Here is a 27,973-nt window from a genome sequence, read left to right on the forward strand (position 1 = left end):
AATGACTCCCACGTAGGCTCGGTATTCAGCGACAAAAGAAGCAAGTGCTAGCGTCATGCACATCACTGAACAAACGATGCGAAATCCCGCGACTATTGGACGTCATCTCTGACATGTATATGCTCCTGCAGTACATACTTTGACCAAGCGGAAGGACTCGGACATCATGCGGATTGTTGAATTGGTTGCTCTGTACCTTAACTGCTACTAGCAAGTGAACCATCTCAGCTGATTTCCTTTAACAAGCACAGAAACATTTGACGATAAATTTGTGAGAGCGCGTTACTCACTTTTTACGTTCAGGTTATATTTACAACCACTTCCAAAACAGTATAGCAAGACTGCAACATAACGAACATCAGGGCAGTTGTAAACATCGCAGAATGAGGTATATAAAGGTTCATGGTTTTCATTTTATGCTAGTGAAAACATGTATGAGTTGACCAACAAACGACACACCTTACCACTTGACAACACTTCTCGTATAATCAGTTATCTATGAATGAGGTATTTAGGAAACGGCAAATGCTCGGGTTTATCAGTCCTGAACTGCAGTTGAACCTCTTATAACGAAGCTGAAGGGGCCCGGCGATTATGCCTGTGTTGACCGTGCTTCCAAGCGGAATCGTCATTTCTTCGTTGTATCTAATATTTCGCTATAACGAGGTTCGACTGTATAACGTAATTTAGTTATTCTGTCAGCTGCCGAGAGAGTGAAAAACAACTCTTAGCAAGCAGATCTAACTTTATACCACGCGTTCGGAGGCACACACATTTGGCGGTATAGCCATAATGTAGCCGGCTTCCCGGAGGAGCAGTAAAACCGCGGCTGTTATCAATGCGGTAATTGCGGCAATCTCACTCAATTCCCCACTTTCACCAGCTTCCTCCATAACGTGGAAGAACTTACAACCAGAGTGACGGGCGGCCTTTTCGGACTGCGAGGGTTAATTCTTTATGCCGTACTTTCATCCTCTGCCTGAACACCCAATAGCTGGAAGAAGTTGTCACAGCGGTTGAAATATTTTTGTTTGTCATTATACATTACGGTACCGTTGTTACGTTGAGAGCTCCATGTAGAGAACGCATGCTAAGTATTCCAAACGGAGACAACCTTCAAATCTTTACGTATGACTCCACGCGGTAGTGAGCGACCAGACTACAACAGACCGAACAGCATAATCCGACGCAAACCTCATACAGGCCGCACTGAAAGCAAAAAAAAAAGGTCGGGCATGTGTGGCATGGGGTGCAGCACACCCTACGTCACATGTCAAAAATAAGTCGTTTCACAGCTCCGTTAAGGCGGACTGAAAAGATGTGGCGCTGGACAGAAGATGAATGTCATATGACGACCTACTATTAAAGCATGCCGTTTACAGCTTCTTTGAAAAGCAAATGTGCCCACAACCACGAATATTCATTTTCCACTAATAAGAGGAAGCTGGAAGTGTCGGAACATCATCGTCGCAGAACACCAAAACGAGCGCGTTTCAAAAGACCCGCTTCACCGCAAAGCACATTTTCGTGAAACGCTACCAGCACAAACCGCTACTTTCCTTATCCGTTCATACTACGACTTTCTCCGGCTCTGATATAAAGCGCGGTGAGCGGCGGCAATTATCGAGAGGTAAATGAAAATAACTTCTGCAGTATTCCGATCAATCGCATCAACTTACTTCTCAATACACGCAATGCCATCAGGCTGCGAACTGCGCGATATTGCATCAGTTGAGGAAGACGTTCGCGAACCGTATGTCGAGCACCAACTCAATCAGCTCATTTTTGACGCGATCGGTCGTCGTACGAAGAGCAGCCCGCCGGCTGCGACACAACTGCCGCGAACAGCGCGCGCGCGGGCATGCACATGTTGCTCAAACTCCCGCAACTCACTTGGATGCCATTCTCCACCGTTGGCGCGGAAGTCAGAGCAGTGCAGAAAATCCGACAGAATGGGGGCAGTCACCGGGATGTCGTCGTCGACGGCGCTGGTGATGGTATGCGTCGGAGGGGAAGACACCGTTATCCGCGCGCGCACGACTGCCACAGACAACACCGCCGGACTTTTTCCCAAGTCTCTCGCGACCAGCACGCTTTCCAGCCGCCGAAGCGCGCTCACGCTCCGTTCAAGTAAAGAGCAGCAAAAGCAGCGCAAGGGAGCAGTCACGTGACCCGATGCGCAGCCGGCGATTGGCCGACCTCCAGAGGGGGGGCCCGGAGGAGAGCGTCGGGGGCAAATTGCGCGCCGCCGCAAGAGAGGGACCGGGAGAGCAAGAAAAGGAGAAAAATGCCGCGCGCTCAAGTAAAGATCCAAAACTCGTCCGGCAGGTCTAAGGACCTTACAGAAGGGGCGACGTTTCTTCCGTAAACCAGCGCATAGCCAGCGTAACCGAAGAATGAACCGAGTGGAGCCGCCGCGGGGAAAGCATTCTTTAGCGGCAGTGCGCGCTAGGCTACGCCGCGCCATCTACACACTGCGCTCAAAAGTTCTGAAGTGGTTGGACACGCGCGAGAAGCCGTTCTGAGAAGCAAGAAAGTTGGCTGTCGCTACCTTTGCAACATTTTTTTATGCCCAAATAGACAAGATGTGTCTACTATGAAGCAATGATTATCTGCTATCCTATGACCTGGGCACATGTAATAACATAATAATCAGTGAGTGCTAAAGACACTGGTCATATCGAGCACGCTTATGCATGTTTTAAAATCATGACCACCATGTATGTCTTTTTCAGATTATACTTCAGCAAAGACACCTAGACAGCAAAGTTTGGCTGATCAAAACAACTAATGAAACAAGTACCACAACTGTGCATCAGATAAACCACACTACGGCAAGTAGCTCGTTGCCCCTTATGTTCATTATCCACTATTGCTAAGCCAACACATCATATGAACTGAAATGAAAAAATTTTCCATACTGAATTTCTGAAAAGTTTGCACACGTTGCTCACATGCGTTCTCATGACATTACAAAAAAAAAACCGATAAAAAGACATACATTACATAAGCACAAACACTGATGTATGCAACTTTCAGAAATTCCAGGCACCATTATTAATCACAGATGGTCATTAAAAACTAACTTAAATTTACAGAATCAATGATAACCATAATGAAATGGTGCACTAACTTCTAGCTTTAGTATGATAATTGATTACTAGTTCACTCTCACATACTACCGCACAGTCAAGAAAACATGCCTGTTGCCTTCAGGACTTCAAGATGACATGGATACACAGGTTTGGTGCATAACCTACGGCTGAACATAAAGCACTGCACCATGCAGGAACAGGAGTTGCTTGCAGTATAGTTGGTGCAACATCGTAATCCATTCGATCCCTGCACTACTGGGAGTATCAGCAGGCAGTAACGCGAATGTGCTGCAACAGAGCGCGCTTCAATGCTTCCATGTGCCCCCGCTTACAGCATTACCCATCATTTTAAAAATGCTATCATGAAACAAACGGGGACTTTCCTTTTTATATTGAACACATTGCTTAAAAGTTCTCTGCAGTGATGTTTATACCCATCTACTTCATTCCGAATATGGTACGAATTCTGTAGAAGTACTGATTCAATGAACTACTTGGCATCAATTCAATCACGCTGCCTTCGAACTCTTTCAACAGGTCAAAAAATTAAAATGAAGATTAAAGTAGTGATTTTCAACAGTCAGGGAACGGAACAACAGTTTACAATCGGCAGTGAAGCCTTGGAAGTGTTAAGAGAATAGGTCTACTTAGTGCAGGCAGTGACCACAGAGAATAAAAATGGGGTGCAGTGCATCTGGCAGGTATACTCTCAGGTCATGAATAGCAGGTCACCAGTATCCCTCAAAAGATAACTATGTAACAGTTGCACCTTTCTGGTACTCACCTACAGGCAACCTGCAGTGCCCAGACTGCACTGAAATTGTTCCACTTGACGCCTAAAAACTGCTGCCGTCAGCCGCTTGGGCTTCTACAAACCAGAGACCACATTAAGAACCATTAGAAGTGTGTGCTAGGCTGATAATGTTTCTTACCTAGCTTTTCTTCGTATGGCCCAGTTAGCTGACACACGTCACGTATGGCTTTGACAGATGAGAATGCTCATGTCAATAAGTGCAGGGAGATGGTGCGAAAAAGTACTACAGGCGTGCCCAAAACTGTGTGCCGCTCTCGCTAGGTGGTGTGTTATATAGCTGCGATCTACACAGCACACTTTAGCACAGTTTGCTTACAGGGCATGAATTAATTTCCTAGCTGAAATAAAGTAGAAATGGTCATGGGCAGGGCACGTAAAGAGAAGAGAGTACTACTAGACCCTTAGGGTAGCTGAATGATTACCGATGGGCAGCAGGCAGTAAAATGAAGGTTAGGAAGATGGCTACAGCTGGCGCCTAGCAGGGTTGATTGGAGGTCAGTGCAAGAGCACTAATCCTTGCACTGGACATAATCTTCAATTTGAACTATTTTGTCTTTCAGACTTAAGGCTGTCTTTTAAAATGTTTGCATCCACAACTAGTTTCATTTCTACCGTTCTTCACTACTACAGAGATGTCCTGAAGCAAGATAACTTTTTTCTTGCAGCAGGAAAAAGTGCTGAAGAAATGAGCTGGTTGTCCAACTTCAAGATGAGAGAGTGAATTTCTGTTCCATTGCAGTATGTTCGAGATAATTCAAAAGCTTATGAACGTGTTTTGCTTTTTGATGCATCACTTACACTCCTGGCCAGTTATACCAACAGAAGAAATGTGCAAAAATTTTCCAACTCTAGCACCCTCTATCTCCCACTAGTAATAATCCATAAAGCAATACATTAGTAACGCAATAGGAGCATGCCACAAAGTGTGCTTGGAGTCAGGTGACACGACACAAGTGCTTTGTAGATTATCCTTTATTTCGTCACTCTCAGATGAAAGGTTGGAAATTGGGAAAAAAGCTAGCCTACATGCTTGAAATAGATTAACCAGAGAAAAATCCCACCTACATGACCGGTTACACTAATGCTCCCCTTGTCAGCCTTCAGTTCCACCCAGCTTGTCTTCACACACCAGTGACAACATAAATGGGCCGCATACACAATCCACTACCATGTAGTCATAAGCGTGGCAATACATTTGCAAGACAACAAAAATAATGGCAAAAGATAAAAATAAAAGGTAAAGTATGTCAAACAAACAGCCACGTTCAAAACACTGCACACAGTCCAAAACTGCCTTGAAAAAATTGCATTTAGACCACGGCCTGGTCAATTACTCTACGTATGAAAACTTAAGTGCTAAAACCTTGTTCCAAAATCTTTGCGAAAGTAAGGAACCGGCTCCTGCGTCCCAATACTCCAAGCATGGACACAGGATATTCTGCTGCGCAAAGAATGACAAACGAAAAAAAAAAATGATTACACAATGCTACAAATACCTAAGACGGTGTGGCTGTCCTCCCTCCCAATCTCCAGACTTTCAGATCGATGGATGCCCCGATTCTCGTCAGTTGCTCGGAATGTGAGAAAAACTCTTTCTGCAGCTAGAGTTGCTGGCTGTTCCCCCATCTTCGTTCACAATTTTGGCTCTTTGCTTAGTGTGAAAAAACAGGCCACGCTCTTCATCCCTCCTTTGTAGCGTCCGTTCAAGAAGAAAGAAAAAAAGACGACCTCCAGAAACAGTTTGTGCACATGCAAGCTGTTTAGCACTACGAAAATCAAGATTTCCTTTTTTTTTTTCATTCGCTAATACTCTGCTCAACTGCTCTCGGAAAACGAACATGCATCACCTCACAAGATGCACTCTTTCAAATGCAGTAGAACCCCACTGGTGCATTCCTGCACTGCCAGAACTCCACGCTAGTGGAAACACCGGCCAGTTCCCAGCAACTGAAGGCCCATCACATATCATACTGATGTGCACACACACACCCCATGTAGTGGGAATAACCCTGCATAGACAGACACATGGCACATAGAGTGCTATGGGTAGATGGCATTCAGAACTCCCCCCCCCCCCCCCCCCCCCTTACGGTCACACTGCTTACTCTATACTGTCACACTGTTTTTAATGTTGGTCTAAACAATTTCAATTAACTTTAAATAATTTCAATCTAGGATAACGGAAAGTTGGGCTAGTTGGATTGAACTCTACATCATAGCGCTACATAGTACATTTAGCGCTATGATGTAGAGTTCAATCTAGGACAAAGCCTCCAAACATACAAACTTGTAAAGTGTCCCAAAAAAATGTTTTTTTTTTTCCAGTTTCATCTTGCCAGCTGATACAAATTAACTTTTGAGAAATGAAATGATGAAAACACACTCCTAAAAAATATGAAAAAAAAAAACAACATGCAACAACTGGCACAATTTTAGCGCGTTAAAAAAAAAAAAAAACAGCCCAAGACTGAATCCTGCTCCAAGCTAGCTAAGAGCCTGGCAACTTGTCCAGTTTTTTCAGAAATCTACTTATTTTGATCAAATGTCTGAAAAAGTCAAGGTACAAAAATCAAATAAAATGAATGAAATATGCAAAATAGAGGAAACAGTCTATCTTGCTTTACAACAGACAGGCCAACAAAGTGCTTTAAGTTATGTCCTTCTATTAAGTAAAACTATGCTTTTAAATCTTGGCTCGAGTTATACAGGACACCCTGCACTTACCCTGCACATTCTTTCCATACCCACAAGAGGATGATAACAGACACGCAGTATATGTACCCTCTCTCCAGCTTCGCCGGGCAACACCATTACATAATTATGTAATTAGTGCGACTGACATAGACAGCTCTCTGGCATTTCAGTCTCCTGGGAACTGTTGCCATGCCAAATGATGACAGGAATGCTGCATACAAGTAAGAGTTCTCCAACTGCTGATGACGAAATTTTGTTATAGATACTTGCATCATATCCTAATACTTGGCAGCAGGCGCACATGAAACATTTTCCTGAGCATTCCTGAGTAATTCTTCGCCAGTCTCGGCAAGCAGTGGTGAGGTTCTACTGCATACTGTGCTACTACATGACTAAGGAAGACGTTTAAGAATCTAAGAATCTTTTTAACTATGTCACACAATGCAATGCACCAAGTCTGTTTTATCACGTTGTCTGCCAGGTGGTTGATGAAACATGCCAATATTCTGAGCTCAACGTATCCGTCAGACCAAGAGGTCATCCTCAGTGCCAACAGTGAGAACAGGCGAATGACTCTAAAGCCTCGGACAATGGTTCGGGTCCCCAACTCCCATTTTTTGCATGTTTTCTCCCACCCCTGTTGTAATGAGGATGTCTGCATGCACAGATTACGCATGGATGGCAAATGAACAGTAAGATAAAGTGATCATGTGCAGACTCAGAAGCATAAGCAAGAATGGCCGAACAGGCTCAGGTGGTGAAGCGCGACTGCTGTTGGAGCCCCTCACTCTCAGTATTGACAGCATCCTGAGCGGCCATTATGGAATTAGCCATAGAGATTACTGCTACAAAACTTGTCCTTGCCAAGTTTCTGACTGTCTGAGGTGCCACTGTCCATATGGTGGCAGCAGCACAGTGCTCACCTTTAGCGCTACTGTGACTGCTGCAACCCGGGACCATGTCAGTGAGTGGGATGCCTGTCATCCCAAAACCCTCACTATCTGTCAAACCCCCTATACTTGTTCAGATACGTCTTATCATATGCCCTTGTAAATTTTGAGAACTTCCAATGTAATTACGAGGCTCACATACTGTTTTCAGTTGTCCTTTTGTACACTGCTACTGTGGTACGGCTGCAAGAGAAATGACCGAGGAAGAAGCAGTTGTGGTCATCCTCTGTTTCTCTTCAACTAGGATCACAAAAGGTGCCTACACTTGAAACAACATCGCACACGAGCACTGAATTATGGCACAAAAGCCCCAATTACATGAATCATCAACCACCTTCGATTGAACAAGAATGATTAAGTCATTCATTCAGACCTGTCCAAAAGTAAAACGCAGACGAGTAGTAAAACAAAACAAGAATCAAAGGCGTCTTGAGCAGAGAAATGCCAGAAGGTGACTGGTGAGAATGAGAGAAACAAAAGCCAATGGCAAAAATGGGAAGACATTGATGGGCCGGCCCGCACTCCATGTGGCAGCCGAAAGGGCAGAAACTTGCCCCACCCCCGTAGCTATGCTCGCCAAAGCGGGCCAGCCCTGGCCGTCCCCCGGGCGGGACGACACCGGATGAACGCAACACTGCCCCAAGGTCGGATTAAGGACGCGGGTGAACGAAGAGGAGGGAACAGCCAAAGGCCGGTGTGCAGGCTGTATCTGACTAGAGACGGGTTCTTCGAACAAGGTACCTTGAACATCAAAATGCTAGGGTTTCCTGCCGTGCGGCAGAACTCCTCTGTTCAATCCAGGTTGACCAGCATGCTGCTGAGCCAGGTACCCTGCCTGCCTCACTTCTTGGTCATGATCTTGAGGTACTGCAATGCACTGCGTGCTGCAGCCACCTGGGCCTGCTCAGGCGTGTCCGCTGTGCCAAAGCACACGGCCAGCGGCAGCGACGTCAGCTGGACCAGGCACTGGTGCTTGCCTGCATTGGCACACAACACAGGTGTGGTTTACGAGCAGAGCCGCATCAAGCAAGTTCGGCACCACAAACGTCATTTGACATTTTTATATGTTTGCCACATAGGAATCTTTTTTTAATTCACATAGCTTCCAGATGGCAGTAGTTAGACGGAACTGTTTGCGTGTTGACGGCATGAATGCATACTGACCTGCCAAAGATGGCACTGCAACAGGCAACGTGCACTGAAGTTTCAATGCATTCATACACAGTGCGGTTAGCATTAAAGGGACTCTGAAATAATTTTATTGGCCACATTCTAATCAGGCATGCACCCAGATGGGGGGGGGGGGGGGCATGATGGAGCCCAGGCACACTCCGAAACCCAGCTCAGCCGCCCCCCTGCTCTCTACAAAAAATCATCTTGGGCCCCCTCTCCCCAAAAAATTTCTGGCTACGTGGCTGACTCTAAAGCGACAAATTTGCAGAGATGGTCTGAGTACTCAAGTCAAATTTGAAATCTCCTCGCAGACCCTATATTTTACAAATAACTCATTAGGTCAACTCCTCACTGCATATTCTAGCCACCCTATCCATCTCTGGCGTGTGAGTTGAGCGGGAGAGGAGAAGCATCATTTTTAACCCTTTGTGGTCACTAGTCAGGCCCCTCCATACAAAACGGCACTTCCAGCCGACAATCTTTCCTGTACTCACTCTACTCAAATTGCGTGCGTTTTTATCGAAGCTGCTTTGAGCAATACAGCATGCTGCCCAGATGTCACTGAAAGACTTGGGCACGTAAAGGGACCAAAAATAGGCCCATGAGTTGTTCTTGCACAATTGCTGTTCCCTTTTGTGGCGCCCAAAAATTGGCAGAATACTTTCGGACCGGCATGGTTGCAAAGTGGGTAAATGTTTCAGACCACACAGGGTTAGTCGACAATATCTTTGGTGTTAAGCTAGCTTAAAAATTTTTTTCAGTGTGCTTTTCCTACCCTCAGTAAATATTATTTCATGGTTCCTTCAAACACAACATGGAAGATCCCCTCTTGAACAACACAACTTGAAAATTCTATTCATAACCAGTAACCCTAATGATGCGTTTGAGCACTTTTGCTGCACATCTGGATGCCTTGCCTTCACAAGTTCCCATTCGTGTTAGCATAATGGCTTTACAGTGCTAACAGCAGCTGCAAATAGCTACTTTACTTCATGCATAAATCAGTAATGAAAAATAAAGGAAGAGAGAAGAACCAAGAGAAAGCCTGAATACAGCACGCAGGCCCTCACCGTCGGGACTTAGCTCGTCGATGGGCACGTAGGTGACCTCAAAGCTCTGCTCGTCGGCGATCTCACGCAGCAGGCCCACATAGTCAAGCCCCGCTGTGCTGAGAGAGGTGCCCTGCAGGCCGGCCAGCCGGATTCCATCCGAGGCCTGCAGCTGCCGCAGCAACTGCCCCACCTGCTGGCTGTGCCGTGGAGTCAGGGCACTGATGTTCTGCTCCTTCAGCCCCATGTAGCACTTGGCCTCCTGAAGCACCGTGCTGCATGGGCCCAGCCCACCCGGCCCAGAGCCAAGCTCCCCAAACTTATCCTGCGAGAGTCAGGGGCAACAGCACCCTTGATTCACTCCCCTGTGCCCTATGAGATCTCACTATGCGCCTAAAGGTAACATAACAGCAATGTAACACTGAGGTTGTTCTACAGAGAATGGTACTTCTTTTGACTGATAGTTAAAAAAAAAACCTGCAACCAAGCTGAAAGTTCCCACACTAGACAAAGAGTGTTGATGTGAGACTGTCAACCATCAAAGATGCAGAAATGTACAGCTGCCTTGCCTGATTGTGAAAATTGTTAGATGTAATGATGGTTGCCTGACATGTTGTCCAAGCTTCCCTAATGAAAATGAGATGAGGATTAATTAATGGCACTCATAGTATACGTGCTGCCATAGAAACATGACACTGCTACAAACCATTTATCAAACACTCATCTGCAACAAAAAAGCCAAGATGACACTCACATCCTCGCCATTCAGGAGACCATTTTGAACATTCTTGATAAGCTCAATCATCTTTTTGGCTGCCTGACGTTTTGCCAGACGCTTTGACTTGCCTTTGCCTGAAAACAAAAAAAGAAGAAAGATTACTTGCGACCACGTACTGAATGCCCATTGCCAGTGTCAAATTAGGCCTTTCCTAGTGTGTAGCTTCTTGTCACTCACAAAAAGAAAGGAAAGGACAGGAGGTTGGGGGGGAAGTCTCCAAGAGTCTCTATACTGCCAGAATGACATAAGAAATTGCTATCAGAGGGGCATGGCAAACCTCATCAATGGTGAAATGAAAGGCTCCCCAAACGGACAAAGAGTGGCAGCTTGTGCTACAAAGCGAGCAGGAATAACCTACCCTGTGACACCTCAAAACAGAGTGCTGGCTGTAGAATGCTGCCAGCTTAGACCTAGCATGACAGTTTTGCCTATTACAAGCCCAAGTGCCACTAAAAACCAAAGGCGTGAAACTGAAACAATGTTGTGACAAAAAGCACGTGGGCCACACTATGTGAGATGCAGTAGCTTAGGCCAACTGCGAGGCATTTGTTTCTGTCGTCTGCTTAAGATAAACAGTGTCTAGGGTACAATGTATGAAAATTTGGTAGGATGAAGCCGGTCACTGTGAATGAACACACACAGGACAAGGCTTCACCTGTTCCGTCATTTTACTGAATAAACGCGTGTAAGGGACGCACCCATGTATAGGCCGCACCCTGTTTTCCCGAAGGAAATGTTTTAAAAAAAATTAATCCGTGTAAGGGCTGAACCGGAACTTTCCATGACCCAGGCGGGGATAGCTTTCTAAATGCATGCACTGTGGCCTCCACGATCAGCTCCAGCTGCGAGCAACGGAGCGCTTGATCGCGGAGGCCACACTCGCACACACGAGCTTCCAAGTGCCGTCTATGGATGGCGCCCGAGGTCGCAGTCATCATCATCATCGTCAACTTATTCCTCGGCCGCGATTTTCCGCTATCTACATCGGCATCAGTATCGCCAGCTTCAGCCTTTTGTTGCTTTTGTGGCGTGTTAGCGTGTCCGCCATAGTTGTGGTGGTTGTGGCTTTCGCGTGCTGCCGCCGAGCGTTGCTGTTCCAGCACGATAGGGAAGCACCTTAATAGCTACACGGCTGGGAGTTAGCTCTCGAGCACGGCAAGCGTGCGGCGAGCAGGAAATTCGATGTGGCCGAGAGGTGCGTCCGATGATGGTGCAACCAAAAGGATGCATTGAGAAATACAAGCTGCAAAAAGCGCGCTTTCCAAGGCAAGCCGTGCGAGTTGCGCGAAATGAAAGAACAGCTGCTCTGCTATGTGATGGAAGTGCAGAACAACGGCTACGCACTGACAGCGAACATGCTGCGTGGCTTCTTTTGGGATGAGTGTGCACCAGAGCACAGCACCAGCTCAGAGCCGAAATACTCCGCAAGTGACGATTTAATGCAGAATAAATGCCGCTCATTCCGTGATTGGTGCGTTTTTACTGAATTTTTTTTTTTTTTTTTGCACATAGTGTGTATGGACCGCACCCCGAAAATTAGCCCTCGAATCTCTAAAAAACGTACGGCCTTTACACGCGCTTATATGGGAAGCCCCGCTTCCGTGTGTACAGCACCTCTTATCGAGGTGATCAAAAACGACAAAAGCAACGGCTCCCATTTGCTTCCTTCGGCCAAGGTATTCACAGCCAGTTGTCAAGTGCATCGTGGCAAAACATGGCGACGTGCCTGGCAGCGCCGCATGCCCACCACGGGGTGGCTACCAGAGGCTATCAGCAAACTGGTTTTAAGCAAGGCGTAGCATTAACATGGGTGTGCTTTTGCTACTTGCTAGCATGGTTCTGTGGGGCAGGAACAAGCTAACATCATGGTGTGACAAGTGTGAGGTGCTGTAACTAGTCAGTGCCATTTTGGAACTCCACAAGGTTTGCCTTGAGTTCGCATGTACAAGAAATTGTAAACTATATTTAAAATTTCAAATATTTGCACACCCCTACTCAAAATAGTGTTCACGTGAAAAGTTTTCTCATGCCACCCTATGGGCTCTAGGTAGAATGTGCAATGATTACCAAGCACACCAATACGGGGGACATGAACAAAGATGAGCCCACCCACCCCATTCCACGGGCAGTGACATAGGAGATGGTGGCAGCCATGGCTACAGTCACATTACAAACATGAGCACGGTCCTCTCTGTCAGTTGCGTCTTCTATGCTGCCATTCCACTGCACAGAGCTTCTATTGCACTACAGTGAAAGCTCGCTAATTCGACCCCCGTTAATTCGGAAAATCGGATAATTCGACGCGCATGCAAGGTCCCTACAATTATACATAGGAGTCTATGGGGCGAAACTCTCGTTAATTCAAACAAATTTTGCCGTGCGTCGGTTAATTCGACTTCACTCCGCAGCCCGCCAAGCCGATGCGCGGAGAGCAAAAAGGAAAAAACACTGCCACGAGCGGCGCTACTGTACGGCTGATAGGCCATCCGTATGGTCATCGTCATCAGCCGCATGAGAGAGGGCGAGGGAAGCGAGGTTAGCAGCGGCCGAAGCGGCCGGCGTCTTTCTTTGTGCTATGTTGCATCGCAGCAGTCGTGCTGGTGTAAGGCGGTGCCTTTTTTGGTAATTGCATGCTTTGCCAGAGTGTTTACTGCACTGCTTTCGAATGGGCAGCGCGCAGTGCCTGCGCACCTCGCCTTTGTGTCCTGTCAGCTGACCGAGGATGAAATAATTGAAGTGACAGGCGCTGCCAACGACGATTCGTCACAAGGTGACGATTGTGAGCAGTTGCCCCAAATGCCGAAGCGCACGGTGAAAGAAGCTGCAGAAGCCTTGTCCGTGAGGGAGGATTTCTGTGAATAAATCCCTGAGGGTGCGTGTGCCGCGGAGCGCCTGGCAGCTTTTAGAGCTATCGTAGTCGCTCAAATTCGCTCAAAAAAGCAGACGACGATAACAGATTTCTTTGCCAAATTAAGGTATACCCTGTTGCGGCAAACATTGTAGTATTTTGTTGTTCATTCGATATTTTGACATTCGGATAATTCGACAATTTTTCGCGGTCCCGTCAGAGTTGAATTAACAAGCTCTCACTGTATTAGCCAGTTTGTGTAGTCCATAATTGTTGCAAAATAAAGCTACTCGGTGGAAGTGAAATTTTTCAGAGCAAGTGGTGCTACCATCAAACCGTGAATTGGAGCACTTTTTGGAGCACCCAAAAATAGATTTTGGAGCAGCTGTGCTCCACTTCTAGTGATAGCTTGCCCATCAAGCTGCCGATTTTGAATCAGGTCATTATAATGTGAAGAATATTACTTCTCGATAACATCTCTTCGATGCTCCGTGCAGCGTCAAATGTACAGTGGCAAGCAAAATTTAGGCCGATCTGTGCTTGCTAGCAGCGACAAGGTTTGCCGATCACTACGTTACATCAAATGAATTTGAATGAGCATGTCAAAATTTGGTGACCGCTTGCTTTTTTTGTTTTACTTACTTTTCGTACAAATCAACCGGCAGTAAATGCAAATATTTTCGTAGCGGACCAACAGACTTAAATTTCTGTTCCCCGGGGACGTTTCTGTGGCAATGGCTGCACTGTGACAGGTCGCAACGAGTGCATCCAGTCTCTAGTAGGCCCACCTAGTAGGCCTGGCCTTACCATCATCCAAGTCATTCATTTTCGCAAACTTTAGCGCAATTTTGGTGACTTTTATCAGGTTGGCACCACAAATCTCATCTGGCACAGAATGGCACAGTTGGCGCAAGAGTGGAAGGACTGAAAGCGTTAGCAGCACACCAAAAAATTTTATTTGCTAGTTTACCTCAAAATTTTTCTTCTGTTTTTATAACTTTTACAAAACAAGGGTTTACTGTGTTATTGATGCATCGTCTGTGTGCAAGACAAATCTCTGACTCAAACTCCTGTGTGGTCCTAGGCTTTATCTTACCATCCAGCTCATGTCTGTTGGTTCCTCTGTGACTCATTTTCTATAAAGCTGCTTAACTCTTTCGTTACCACGCCATTGCGCTTGATCGAAAAATTCGAAGCGCTACGGCAGCACAACCGCGGCCGCTACGGACTTGCTGAGTCATTCGGTTTGTTGTTCACACATTGAACTTAAATTTCCTGTTTAGTTTATATTTTTGCCAAAAAGCGGCAATTTTTGAGACGCGCTTCAAGTTGGGGGTGCGGCGTCGGGCGCTCCGAACAAGCCGCCATCATCGGGAATGGCGCTTGCTCGAAAAAACCCTGTTCCACTCAATTCTGCTGCGATTGCACCAAACATTTTGATGTACCGATTAGCACGGACCCTGACAATGATGCTGTACCGTCAGGTATTGTTTCGAAGCTCAAACTGTGCAACGAGAGCCCAGAACGCTCGCCTATGCATTCAGATTCCTGGTTCCGGTCTGTTTGTGCGAACCGAAGCTCCTCATTATAGCCGTTACGGTGATGTGGCGCCATCTAACTTGTTCTTCGGAGCCTGCAGTTTCGGTTTCTGCGTAAAGTGCAATTTTCCCATGAGGCGCGAATTTTTGAAACGCCCTTGAAGCGGAGGGTATGGCGAGGACGCTCCATGCATGGCGTCAGGCGCGCGGACGGCGCACACTCGGAAAAACCTTGCTGCATGCAATTCTACTGCGTCGACTGCAATTATTCTCTATGCTACGAGTAGCAGAGTCTCTAGTGACGATGTTGGATTGTCGGATTTTGGTTCAGACGCTGTAACTGCGCAAACCGATCCCGGAACGTTGGCCTGATAGTTTCGCTTCCTTTTTCCTGTCCGCTTGTGTTGGCGCATCAGGTTTGTTGTTCAGACGGTTAGTTCTATTTTCGGCCTAGTTCGTTATTTCCCCACCAGTCACGCATTTTTGAAGTGCCCTTGGAGCATAGGCTTATTGCGACATAACACGCGGTGAGGATGGTGTCTCGTCGAGGTCAGGCACTTCGCGCGCTCGGAAGAGTCCCGCTTCACGTGATTCTTCAGCCTCTGCAGCTGATTTTCAAGATGCTCCGAGCAGCAGTGACTCGGACGAAGATGTTGTACTGTCGGATTTCGATTCTGCAGCTACATCGCAGCTATACTTATCGCATACTATATATTGCTATATCGCACCTATACTTTTTGTGTTTTATATTTTTTTCACTTTATTTCGTAAATTAAATAAATTTTGATTTGTATTTTTTAACCCACGCTTACCAAGCTTTCGCACATAACATTACACTTCCAATTTTTTTTTTTGTTGGACTGTAAAAATCATATCAAGGGCACTCTCAAATGAGCCTTTTCAAGAGGCATAAAGAAAAAAATTCTAGCTCGAAAACTATTCAAGTTATAATTTTAAAACTTTAATGTCATGTTTTAGAACGAATTTGAATTGTTTTGTAACCTCTAGAATTTTTTTAGTACAAGTGTTTGGAAAGTTATTGTCATATGAACACAAAACTTTTGTTCTTTTTTATTTTTTGTTGTGTTTACTGATTTTTTTTCACAGCATTTCAAGCAGAATATGTGTTAAAATAAATTTCATTATAAAGCACATTCTATCTCAATCATTGTTATGCATTTTATATAATTTTATCTGTCACACTTTTTCGAAAAAAAATTTTTGTTGTGTTTGGCGCATGATGGCCTTAGATGCCTATGTGCCATTAAACCTAACACAACACAACACACAAAAATTTTTTGTCTGAGACATATAAAGAAATGGTCGTTTTCCCGTGGTAACGAAAGAGCTAACAATTATAGCCCAATCAGCACAGTGAATTTATTTATTTATATACACTGCAGCCTCTGTCGGGGTATTGCAGAAGTGAGGTTAAAAAACACGAATCAGGGAATGAGCAGCATTTATTCTACTTTCAATCGTCACTCGTGGAGTCTTCAGACTCCGAGCTGGTGCTGTGCTCTAGTACACACTCATCCCACAAAAAGTTGCACAGTGTGTCCGTTGTCAATGTGTAGCCTTGTTCCACACTTCCATTACATAGGAGAGCAGCTCTTCTTCCAGTTTGGGAAACTCCACGGCTTGCCTCGGAAAGCGCGCTTTTGCAGCTTGTGTTCCTAATATAGCATCCTTTTGGTTGCACGCTCATCAGGTGCTTGCCCATCGTGCTAAAAAAACGCTTGGCGGCAGCACACAAATACGGTGAACTAACACACTAATATGCTGCCACAATTCCCATGCCTTTGATAAACCACAAAAACTTGGAGCTGGTGATACTGATGCCGATACGGACAGCGGGAGCTCGCGGCGGAAGAAAAATTTGACAATGATGATGATAAGTCACAGACTCGCGCGCCATCCGTGGGCAACACCTGGAAGCTCCTGCGCGCGTTGTGGCCTCCGCGATTAAACACACTGTTGACTGCAGCCGGAGCTGATCGCGGAGGCCACGGCGCGTGCATTTCAAAAGCTAATCCCGTGTGGGTCATGGAAAGTTTGAGTGCGGCCCTTACACGGGTCTTTTTTTTTATTATTTCCTTCGGGAAAACAGGGTGCAGCCTGTACACGCGTGTGGCCCTTACATGCGTTTATAAGGTATATAGCAAACAATGTGGCAGACGCTGTAACCAATAAATCAAAGCAATACACAATGAACACAACACAGACACACACACAAAAATAATGTGGCATCAACAGCTGTTATAAATGAGTTTAATCGCCAGAACTTGCTATCACCTAATGCGCAATTCTCTTAAGCATGACTGAATTTTTCAACAGAAACAGCTATACTTCTCAAACTGAGAGTGCATAAGTTGTATACTATTCAATTCAAGAGCCTCGTTGAGGTGTAAGGCATCATCAGTCTGAACTACACCTGAGCGAATATTCGGTAGTTGAAACCTCCCAAGTATCAAAAGAAGAGACAGTAGGAGAGTCCACAAATTAGCAAATTAAATGATTCCAATCTCAGATGCCACTGAATGTCCAATGAACAAGTTACACTGCCAGCAGACTGAGCAGCAGTGGCACGCTCGTTGAGACTCACAGTTTCGTACAACTGCCACGATCCTGCTACAGGGTGTAAATGTGAGTGTCTGTGAACAAGGCTGCAGCTGCCGTAGAAAGACTGACCCATTTCGTTGAGGTTGTTGACGAGGCAAGAGATGCCAAAGGTGCGTTCATGGGGCAGGCCGTCCTCGATGACAGTCTCGTAGAAAGGGGGTCGCCAGCGAAGCTTCATGCACAGCTCCTGCAGCTCCCCTACGGGGTTGCCCACGATGCCGTCCTCCTCCGATGCCGCCGAACCCGCTCCAGTTCCCGTGCTTCCCAGGGGGCCCCCCAGTGGGGTGGTACCCGACAAACCATTGTTGCTAGACGCCATCTCGCCCCTGCACACAACCACATGCATATCACAGGCTGCCCCAAAGACGGCGTGCATAAAAGCATTAAATACCAACATGCTTTATTCAAGAAGATAGTGTTCGCATTTTAATGAGATAAAGTGGCATAGACTGCAACTGAATAGGCCATTATAAAAAGAGACTGGCCTTTCGGCATGAGACAAGCTGAAAGAGCCAGCACTGACACTAAATGGTTACAGTGGTGCTGAGCCCACGAGAATACTTTGACTAGACCGCTTGTTATATTGGTATATGCTGAGAATAGTTTACAAGATGGCCTTTCTTGATAAGATTTGTACATTTTCTTCCTCTCTGAAAAGCCTAACTGTCCTGCAAGCTTACATCGTTTCATAGAATGGACCACCACATATACTTTCTATGCATTATGCATTTAAAGGATTTGCCGGGACAGCGCTAATTCGTCATGGAAATACGTGTTGCAGCATAGAAATGCGACGCATAAACAGGACTCCGCTGTAGTCAGAAAAATTTTACAGAAAAATGTTGGTCCCATGCAAGGGCTGCACCCCGTCAAAATAAAGTGTAGCCCTTACACGAGTATATATGGTGGGTGCAGATAGAGGGGCTCCAAATTTTTAATCGGGAACATTAGTTGGTTTACATACATAATGAAAGGAAAATGTTACTTTTAGTATAGCATTACCAGAGAAGTAAATCAAATTTAAAAGCAGTGTGGGATGTCGTTTCTGCTGAAGGACGAATCCCAACATAAAAACGTAACAACTGTTTATTCGATTAGTAGTGGCAGCGGACGAGCATACCAACACTATGCTCGTCTCGGTAGTGCAAGGAAAAAGCCGCCTTTCCCAGCCGGGCAGCCTGTTTTTGTAGCCACTGTCGGCGACGCATGCCTCGGGTGACGCAGCAGCGCCGCTGTGTTTTATCGGTAATGCAGTCCAGCGTGTAGCCGTGTTACGCTGGGAGGGATAATAACAAGGTGGAGGCTGCACGGAAATATGCGCAGAGTGTGTCGCCACAGCAGTCCCGGCTACAACACTTTTGTGAGCTAGTCCCATCAAAGCTCCCATAAAAACCCATGCAATACAAACTTGGCTGCTGCGTCGCAACTTTGGCAGCTTTCCCACAAGTTACGTTGAGAACGTCACTTCGCGATAGTAGTCTACCCAGCGGCAGCATTTTTACGGCTACGTTTAGCGCACGCAAAACGGCGACAAAAGACCGGCCAAAAGCAGAACTACAGACTCGTTCGGCACTTGGCGGACAACTGTGTTCAAAGGTTTCAGGTGAGTTGCACCCACAGCAACACAGAGCAGACTTATGGGCAGCATGAACACTGCAGCAGCTTTCGTTGCAGTTTCATAACTGCTGCAGCACCAGCATGAACAAACAAAGGTGTGAAAATTAAACTATGCCACGGCAAATGTTGCGAAGGCAAGGCCGTATGAGGTGCGTTTGCGTGGGTTGGGTTTCTGGCATGTTTCTGTCTCAAATAATGCGTGTATATTTTCTCCTGGACACATTTTTTTTTTCATTTAATTGCATCTTCCACTTCTCACACCAAGAAACATAGTAAGGTCAGTCTGCAAATCCACCCAATCCTGTTCAGTTTTTTTTTTATAAACGATGCAATCGTCTGCGAACAAACATAAGCATGAAGATATGCCTGCAAGAATATTGTTGCTACAAACCAAAAATAATAACGGCCCCAAAAGAGTGCCCTAAGGAACATCAAATGCGACCTCGACACAAGCACCGTTCAGAATCACACATTGTTGACGCTGGAACACGTAATTAGATGCTGGGACAGGTAAAGTTGCACGCAGGCTTTGAGAAATGACAAATGTTAAGTGGCAGAAAAGTTAGTCAAGACTGGGTGGCCACAGAATGGCGAAACTTACACAGCCGTGGTCACAGTCTCTGTAGGCTCCATGGAGGGAAGGTCCTCCATGACTGCTGCTCGGTACTTGGCAAAAGGGCCGTCGTCGGCAAGTAGCTTCTCAAGGATGGCCCTGGCAGCTGCATGCTTTGATTTCTTCTTGCTCTGGCCGGTGGCATTGGCAACCACGTCCCCCACCTGCACCCTGTCAAACAAGGCAGCCAATAATCAGCAAAAGGTTAAAAAATGAACGGTGCAATTATTACAGACCACCATCTGGGCACACAAGTTGCAAGCCTCGCTAACAAAGGTACAAAAGAAAGCAAGTTTATGACTGCACGGCTTTCATACAAAGTAGATAAGAGTCATGCCTTCCGAGATTATGTGAAACAGCTCTCCAGGATTAAGGTAACCAATCAAGCATGTCATGTGCAGCACGCAGCCACAAAAGTATTTTATACAGAGCAACACTGACAATGACTGTGGTGTTCCTGTATTCCACTGACATCGCACAGCATCCAACAGACTCAGAGAAACAGAACAACGAAAATAAGGTTCCTTTAAACAATACGCCACTAAAACTAACCATTTTGCAATTACACAGGTCATTCACTGTAGGCTCTTGTTAGTTCGCTCACAGGTCAGAGCACATATTAATAAGGATCATTCCATGAGAAAGTGCAAGTTTTACAGGTTGACTCAAAGCAAGCTAGTGCTCTGCATCTGCCAAACATACAATCTTGCATGCAGCTGACAAAATAAACAATATATTCTCACTAAGCAGCCAGAAACCCTGCTCAAAACTGACCGGCGAAATCTGGCATAATACGGAGGAACCACTTGCAGCAAGACAAAACTTGCTGCTGGCTGCTTAAATTACTCTGCAATTCGTGACGACAGGAAGATCAGGCAATGTCGTGAACTTTTTGTCTCATCCCCTTTGCACTTAGCTTTACTTTGTTTACTTATCACAATACCTACAGTGCCCGTGGGCATTACAGCGGGGGCAAGAAGAAAACAAAAACCAATAAATAACGCAGGTAATGCAACATATCATGCACACATCATGTATGTTTCATTACAGTTGTAACGAAATCACTAGCTCACATTTCTACCCACATCAGTCTTTTTCTTTAACCCCTTAACCGTTTTGGACGAGCGCAGCTCGTCCTTGCCAAGCCGTCCCCAAACCGTTTTGGACGACTGTAGCTCGTCCTCTCTGAATAGGTTCTTCTCTTCCTCGTTTCGGACGAGCAGTGCTCGGGTGTGGCTTAGATGACATTTTGCTCGACAGATGGCAGCACTGACCTGTTAATTTCGTTTTCTTCTACCGCATAAACGTTTTTTTTTTCTCGTATGGCAACCTGGGTTTTAAAAATGGCCTCCGGCGGAGGCGACGCGTGTTTTGCTGGCCCGTCTTCTCAGAAAAGACGCTCTTCGTCGTAATCTTCTTCAGACTATGGTGATTGAGACACCAAAGTGTACATTGTTTCAGGGAGCGAGGACGACAGTGATGACGTTGTGCTTATCAGTTCTTCCGGTGAAGAAGTGGACAGCTCAGAAGCGAACTTTGCGAGCGCGCGTCAGTGCATGAAGGTCGACGTCAGTAACATCCCTACATGACCCCCTCGGTTTCCTTTTCTTGCAGTTCCCGGTAAGATGTTCACTATAAGCTTGCCTGATGACTTGCTTGAATATATTTATCGCTCATTACCAGCAGGAAGTTGGTTTTCCGTAATGTCAGAAATAATAACCTTGAATATGCTAATTTGACTTCGTGTTTGCTTCAGATATTTTTTAAAGATCGAATTTGTGCTTTTTATTGCAATTATATTCGAAATCAGGAATAAAAAAAATAAGCAGTTTTGTTAAGAAATTCGTTGACATAACAAAACGGTGAAGGGGTTAACCATGCTTCTCACTTGTCCGTTGCTTTATTCCCTTTTAAAGATAGGAGATACTTTGTGGAATGTGAACGCCCCACGACTTAATGAAGAATTAAATAACCTGTGCATCACTTTCACTCGGCATCACCAGAGTTTGTGTTTCATGAAGCGATATCACTAGCACCGAAATGTTCCCACTCACCTGTACATGAAAGTAGGCGCATGCACAGCCCCTTCGACCGACAGAAGCTTGTATTCCGGAGTGAGACAGTTACGAGCGCATAGCTCCTGGAGGATGCTGATGGGAGTCTTTTGGTTCACAGATGCAGCTGCTGTACCAGGGAGAGGGGACAAGCAAAGAAACGAAACTGCATTGTGTACCCAAGCCTAGGAACACTTTGGACGGACCTACAACATATTGATAAAACACTAATGAAATGAATGAACATACTCTTGCAAACCTCCAAGGAAAGTGGCAAAGTAGCCTATCATAGGACAACAAATGCCAGCTCCTAGGACAAAACGCTACAACTGTGGGACATGTTGAGAAGTTCCCAAATAACTCTAAATCCAATGCACCAAAACCAATTACACAACAAACCAAAACACATTTTAAACCAATGGTTCCAACAGGTAATTTCCAAATGGAACCAAATGGAGTTTTCCACCTGTAAATTAGTACACAATTGGAACCACTGAAGCCAACTGGAACTCGCCTAAGAGCGCTGATTAGATTCCATGCAGGCAATAGGGGATATTCAAAATTCCGCAAACCACTGAAGCCAACTGGAACTCGCCTAAGAGCGCTGATTAGATTCCATGCAGGCAATAGGGGATATTCAAAATTCCGCAAGTGCGCTTTCCCGCATAACAATGTTGCCCCAAACAAGATGGCTGACCATGCGTTTCAAGCTGAAACAAAGCAAGGAAGACAGGTTTTTTGTTTGATTCTTCCAAAATACGTTTCTTACATTCTATCCACACCTTTAACGCCTGTCCTGAAGCCCACGTAGTTCCTTTATAGCGAAGTCGGCCATCTTGTTTGGGGCAAAATTGCTATGCGGGAAAGCGCACTTGCGGAATTTTGAATATCCCCTATTATCACACCCAAATATGTACCTCCTAATTAAGTTGTGAAAAATACACATTGTGAGAGACACTCAGCTGCAAAGGAAAAATTATTTGTGAGAACTGCTGGGGACGCTACAAAGGAATTGGATAGGAACAAATATATGTAAGCTTCTGTAGAGATCAAGCCAACAAGAATGCATCACATTTAAGGAACATTGCAGTCAGACACTCCTAACATAAACCGAATACACATCCACAGAACACATTTCTGCTCCCATTTATGCACCCCATACATATGGGCCACTTATGCAGGGCTAGTGGTACTTGCGAGTTGAGCGCAGACAAAATAACTGCAAAGATAGTGCAAATGAGGAACACAATTTAAAATATTAAGCTGCTGATAGCTCTTAATATAACTATATTAATTCTGCCCTGTTTCTAGAATACCCAAATGCTTGCTGTGTTGTGCTTAATGGCACATAAGCAGCTAGGATTACCATACACCAAGCTCAATGTATAGAAAATTGTTTTCTACAGGATTTTATTAAAAGTGCAAATCAACGATGGTGTAAAGGGCCTAAAAAGTTTTCGTACTCCCTGGTAAAGATAAAAGACAAAAATTTAGAAACTGATAATGGTAAAAGCTATAAACAAGGTCAGGTAACCTCAGCAGCCAACCTTGGCTGGGCAAAGATCTCAACGTTCCCAACCAATGAAATAGGGACCTCAGCCGTCTTCTCAGGAATGAGAAAGTGGCTGAGGTGTTTCAAAAACAAGTGAAGCGCCGAGTTAAAATTTAGTTTGTCAAGAAAGCCAGCTTCTCCTAAAATACCCAAATCTTCACTGGGAGACAGTGGGTGCAGCTGGGCAGAAAAATTGAATTCAATTCGTAAGACCAACTGGGTTCGGCACTTGGCAAAGACTTATCAAATTGAGTGTTCATTAGGATCACGACCTACCAATTAGACTACCACCATGTTCAACTGGAAGTCTAATTGGACTGTCCAATTGGAGCAATTATTCAGCTGAAAACTCAATTCATCCAATTGATAGCTTTCGGGTACCATATCCTAAGGTAAAGAATGCTGGTTGGTTTTGGTTTTATGGGGTTTAACGTCCCAAAGCGACTAAGGCTATGAGAGACGCCGTAGTGGAGGGCTCCGGAAATTTCGACCACCTGGGGTTCTTTAACGTGCACTGACATCGCACAGTACACGGGCCTCTAGAATTTCTCCTCCAAAGAAATTCCAGCCGCCGCGGCCGGGATCGAACCCGCGTCTTTTGGGTCAGCAGCCGAGCACCTTAGCCACTGAGCCACCGCGGCGGCTAAGGTAAAGAATGCATTGGTTCCCAATTGGTGTTAGCAAATTGTTCAAACTGGTAGCTCAATTGAAACCAATTGTACACCTTTGTGTCCCATTAGAACTAGTTTGAACCTCAACTGGTTCCAATTGTTTTTTCACTGGAAAGACTATTAGAAACAAACCAATAAATGCATACCTTTACAATCGCTTTGTCACTATATTGAACAGGGTATTCTAGCAATTTCCAGTGCGCTGCCAAATTATTTTCCTAAGTTGTTGAGGGCTGCTTAGAGCAGCCATTCTACACCTTGAACACTATTGCATGACCAGACTGCATGCACATTCTTTCAAACACTGTGTACAATATTATTATACGCACTAATCAAGCATGTCTCAGTGTTCTTGTTCTGTTCTTTGTACTGCTGCCGAAGCCCTACCGCAGCCAGTGGGCGTTCCCATACAAGCCAGCGAATGGCTTAAACATGTCCGGACCTGTATCCTTGTGGGTCGTTTAAAGAGGTTTTACCTATTTACATTATCAACATACTATTGTATGCTGTTTTGCAAGTATACCGGTTGTTTCAGCGAAAGTTAACCACTATTTTTAGAAATGGGCTTTGTGAGGTACGAAGCCAGCTTCTGTGGCATAGGAATACTTGCATTGGTGGACATCAGAAAAACAGGTGAATTAAATTAACTAGGTAGTTGGTTAACTAATTTCTGATAATTAACTTTATAACTATTATATTTCGACACTTGGTTGCAGTTAGATATTTGTAGACAGTGATTAGCAATACCCATATCAGTTTTTTAAATTCTGAAAACGCGATTAGCCTCAGTGTTGGGGTCCAACAAATTTTGGCTATATCAGGCCAAAATACACACGCTTTCGAGAAGCCTGAAGGCAAAGAAACTTCTCCAGTGCAAGTAAATAGTTGAAATACCTAAATTTTATTGAGCTACACCATCAAAGGTAATCATAATTTCGAAATTATAAAAACTAATATGGCTATTACTGACGACCGGATACATATCCCTAAATGCAACCAGGTGCCTAATAGTAAGCGGCTAACTAGCCAACATTATTCACCTGTTTTCTCATGCACTACAAAGCAGGTATTATTGTGCTGCAGAAGCTGTCTTCATACCTCAAAAAGCCGATTTTTAAGAATTTTGGTTCACTTTTACTGCAACACCTGGTATAGCCAAGGCTAATAATTTCTTTAATATCTATCTACATAATACTAAAATAAATAATATTGTTGTCAAATCCTTCTAAGAAGGTATCCTCTCTCAGCTGAATGAGGCAATTGGGTTTTAAACAATGTAGTAGGCTCAAAAATGGCTCTATCAGGTTTTCCACTAGATCTTTACCAAAGATATAGTTATAAAAGCCATCCCATTACACTGCTCACATCAGATAAGGTTTGGGAATCATTGTAGTGGAACAGTGCAACAGAGACAGGACATAGACAAGACAAGCACTGCATGCATTCGAGCCCAGTGTACTAGAAATGACACCGAATAATGCAAAAATTTGGGCAAGTTAGTGTGCATTCACTGTCTATGTCCCGTCCCTATTGCGCTGTTCCCCTAAAATGAATGCATACCAACTTGGCCAAATTTATTCTTTACTCAAGGTTAGGGAAATTGTTATGACTCACTTACGAAGAAGAGCAACGGTCACTGAAACCTAAAAAAAGCATAGAGGAATATACATATTTTTTTTTTAATCTGTGGTACCGGTCAATGAAAAATTAGTAGTGCAATATTTTTCTACGTGAAATTTGATTAGAAAGCAGTAGACTAAAAGTTTTTCTTCTAGCATCTAATCAATTACCTGTCAGGTAAAAAACGATTGCCCTACTAATTTTCCATTTACCAACACTGCAAATTTAAAAACAAAACATTCCCCTGTATTTCCTTAGGTTTCAGTGACTCCTAGCCTTCTTCATGTGTACTGCTATAGTATGATACAAATTTAAAGAAAAACAGCAGTCGGTAACGCTGGGCAACGGTCTACGGCGTCCTGTATTACTCCGCTGGCCAATCTCAAGTGTAAGTGAAATCAGCTTTTTAATGGTTGACTATATTAAACAAGGCAAGCACCAAAATTCAAGAGTTTATAATTTTTTCTTGTGATTAGCTTCTGGTTTAAGAAAAGTTTTAACTGACTACTTTTTTTGTCGTGGAGGAATTCTGTTGGCGGTCCTGAATGTGGGCGTAGCTTCACTGCAGACTTAACTTATATCCGACTATAATAATACAAAGCATGAATGGCCACCTTTAATGGAATGCATATGATCACTTCTGAAACTTTGAAAAATGAAGCCTTACACAGGACCACATAACATAAACTAGCAGCAGCACATAAGCTTCCGCAATTATTCGGCAAATTTTGTGGTTTATGTCATATCTTTCATAGGTCCTTTTCATGCAAGTTCTCACTGGGCAATATTTTTGTTTCTTTTTATCTGCCCACACTACTTTATTTTGATTATACCTAGCCTGTTCTGCCTTAGGCGATGTGGGCTGGGCAATACTATTTCTTTTTATCTTCCCGCACTACTTTACACTGATTACATCTGTAAAAAGAGCCTAAACTAGCTTTGGCTTTGGCTACAGGCCCTGTGATTGCCTACATGTATTTTTTCCACTTGCTGAAATAAAATGATGATGAGGATGAAAGTCATTAGCCACAACTTTTTGACTAGTGCTATGGTAATAAACAGAATGAACAGCAATAAAATAACAGAAGTCCTAAGATGTGGCCACTCCTTCAAACAGTCTGCATAAAAATATATTTTACAAGCAGCAAGTAATCAGACTTCCAAAAGATTTTCCATGAATTTCAATAAATCAGACAGGCAAGCTACAAACGGGAAGTTAACTAAACGCGTTACACTCATATTGTTATAAAATTACAAAAAAAAAGTCTTTTAGGTAACAAGGTTCTTTTACCGTGCAAAAAAAAAAAAGGAAACTACCGCCCATGAACGCAAGCATGTGAGCGCTCATGAAAAGGGCAAAACCTAGAACGCGGTAACGCGCGACAGAAATGCCTGCTCTTGCTGGCATTACGAATCATCGGTTAAAATGAACTCTCTGAAACGTCATATCAGACGGTCGTGCACTACCGACGTTACTCCTCGTTTGTGCCGGTGAAATGACAACTGTTCGTGGCTTACACCAAAATTCGCGCAACATGATGCTATCGAGCCAAACACGAGTCGGGCGAAAAGCACACTGCAGCAGACATTTTCAGGTAGCTGTAACTTTGCCATCCTATACATGGAGACGACAGCGCATCGGAACTCCATCCTCCACAGCTAACGATCTAATTTCAGGAAGTAGCTTGAATCCGACGCTGCAACCGCGGAAGACTGCAAACCTGGCACGGTATCCGTGCGCTGCAGCAAGAGTCGTTCGTGCAAAGGCAAACAAAGGTTATGCAAAACTTTTTGCACTTTCCCACTATTTCTGGGAACGCAGAGGGCTCAGGGCTAAAGAAAGGCGGCAAGCTAAGCGGAGTGTGGCCTACCGGTATTTGCATGCATGGGTTCATCTCCGGTTTACCGTTAACCACGCGGCAGTTTAATGAGTCCTATGGGTCAGCGGCCACCAGAAAAAAATAACAGGAGTAGTGAAAGCAGGAAATGAATGCCCTAGCGACTATGTTAAAATAAATACACGACGCACTTTTTTTTTTTCATGTCACAGTGAACCGTGACGCTTTGCCTCGCAACTCGCACGGTGAAGGAAAGCTTCCAAACATCGCCTGAAGTCAAGGCACACAGGAAAGCCTTACCCGCGGACTCCATGGTTCACTTGTCCTTATAAGTATATTTTCTATTAAATAAACACAACACGTGCAGAACTCCCGAGACTACAAAAGAAAAGTCGGGTCCAACCCACGAAGCACGGACTTGAAAAATGGCTAGTGGCGCCCTCTGCG

At 44.8% G+C, this 27,973-nt stretch overlaps 2 protein-coding genes across 2 annotated transcripts in view; both read right to left on the reverse strand.

Moving 5' to 3' along the window:
• nemy (cytochrome b561 family member no extended memory) overlaps positions 1–2,103 on the reverse strand; it is a 164,201-nt gene extending 162,098 nt beyond the window's left edge. The window contains exon 1 of the mRNA XM_089544445.1: positions 1,894–2,103. Coding sequence (XP_089400571.1) covers positions 1,894–1,904 — 11 coding nt within the window. The 5' untranslated portion in view covers positions 1,905–2,103. The remainder of the gene's footprint in view (positions 1–1,893) is intronic.
• A 6,208-nt stretch (positions 2,104–8,311) lies between these two features.
• LOC149342177 (protein Loquacious-like) lies at positions 8,312–27,958 on the reverse strand. The gene is made up of 7 exons (XM_089544446.1): positions 27,827–27,958; positions 21,846–21,975; positions 19,780–19,962; positions 17,631–17,887; positions 10,530–10,627; positions 9,797–10,100; positions 8,312–8,530 (listed from the first exon to the last, which is right to left on the reverse strand). Exons 1-7 carry the CDS (start codon positions 27,837–27,839, stop codon positions 8,394–8,396), a joined length of 1,122 nt encoding a protein of 373 aa, XP_089400572.1. The 5' UTR covers positions 27,840–27,958; the 3' UTR covers positions 8,312–8,393.
• Between the last annotated feature and the right edge of the window lie 15 nt (positions 27,959–27,973).

The sequence above is a fragment of the Amblyomma mixtum genome, chromosome 5 (assembly GCF_055824585.1).
Source record: "Amblyomma mixtum isolate Tamu chromosome 5, ASM5582458v1, whole genome shotgun sequence".
Taxonomy (NCBI): Eukaryota; Metazoa; Arthropoda; class Arachnida; order Ixodida; family Ixodidae; genus Amblyomma; species Amblyomma mixtum.

What these genes read in the sequence shown, in the direction of transcription:
- LOC149342177 (XM_089544446.1), bottom strand. An exon ending in GCGCCTACTTTCATGTACAG is followed by an intron (nt 19,963 to 21,845) that starts GTGAGTGGGAAC and finishes CTTGTTTGACAG; the next exon opens with GGTGCAGGTGGGGGACGTGG. An exon ending in GAGACTGTGACCACGGCTGT is followed by an intron (nt 17,888 to 19,779) that starts GTAAGTTTCGCC and finishes GGTTGTGTGCAG; the next exon opens with GGGCGAGATGGCGTCTAGCA.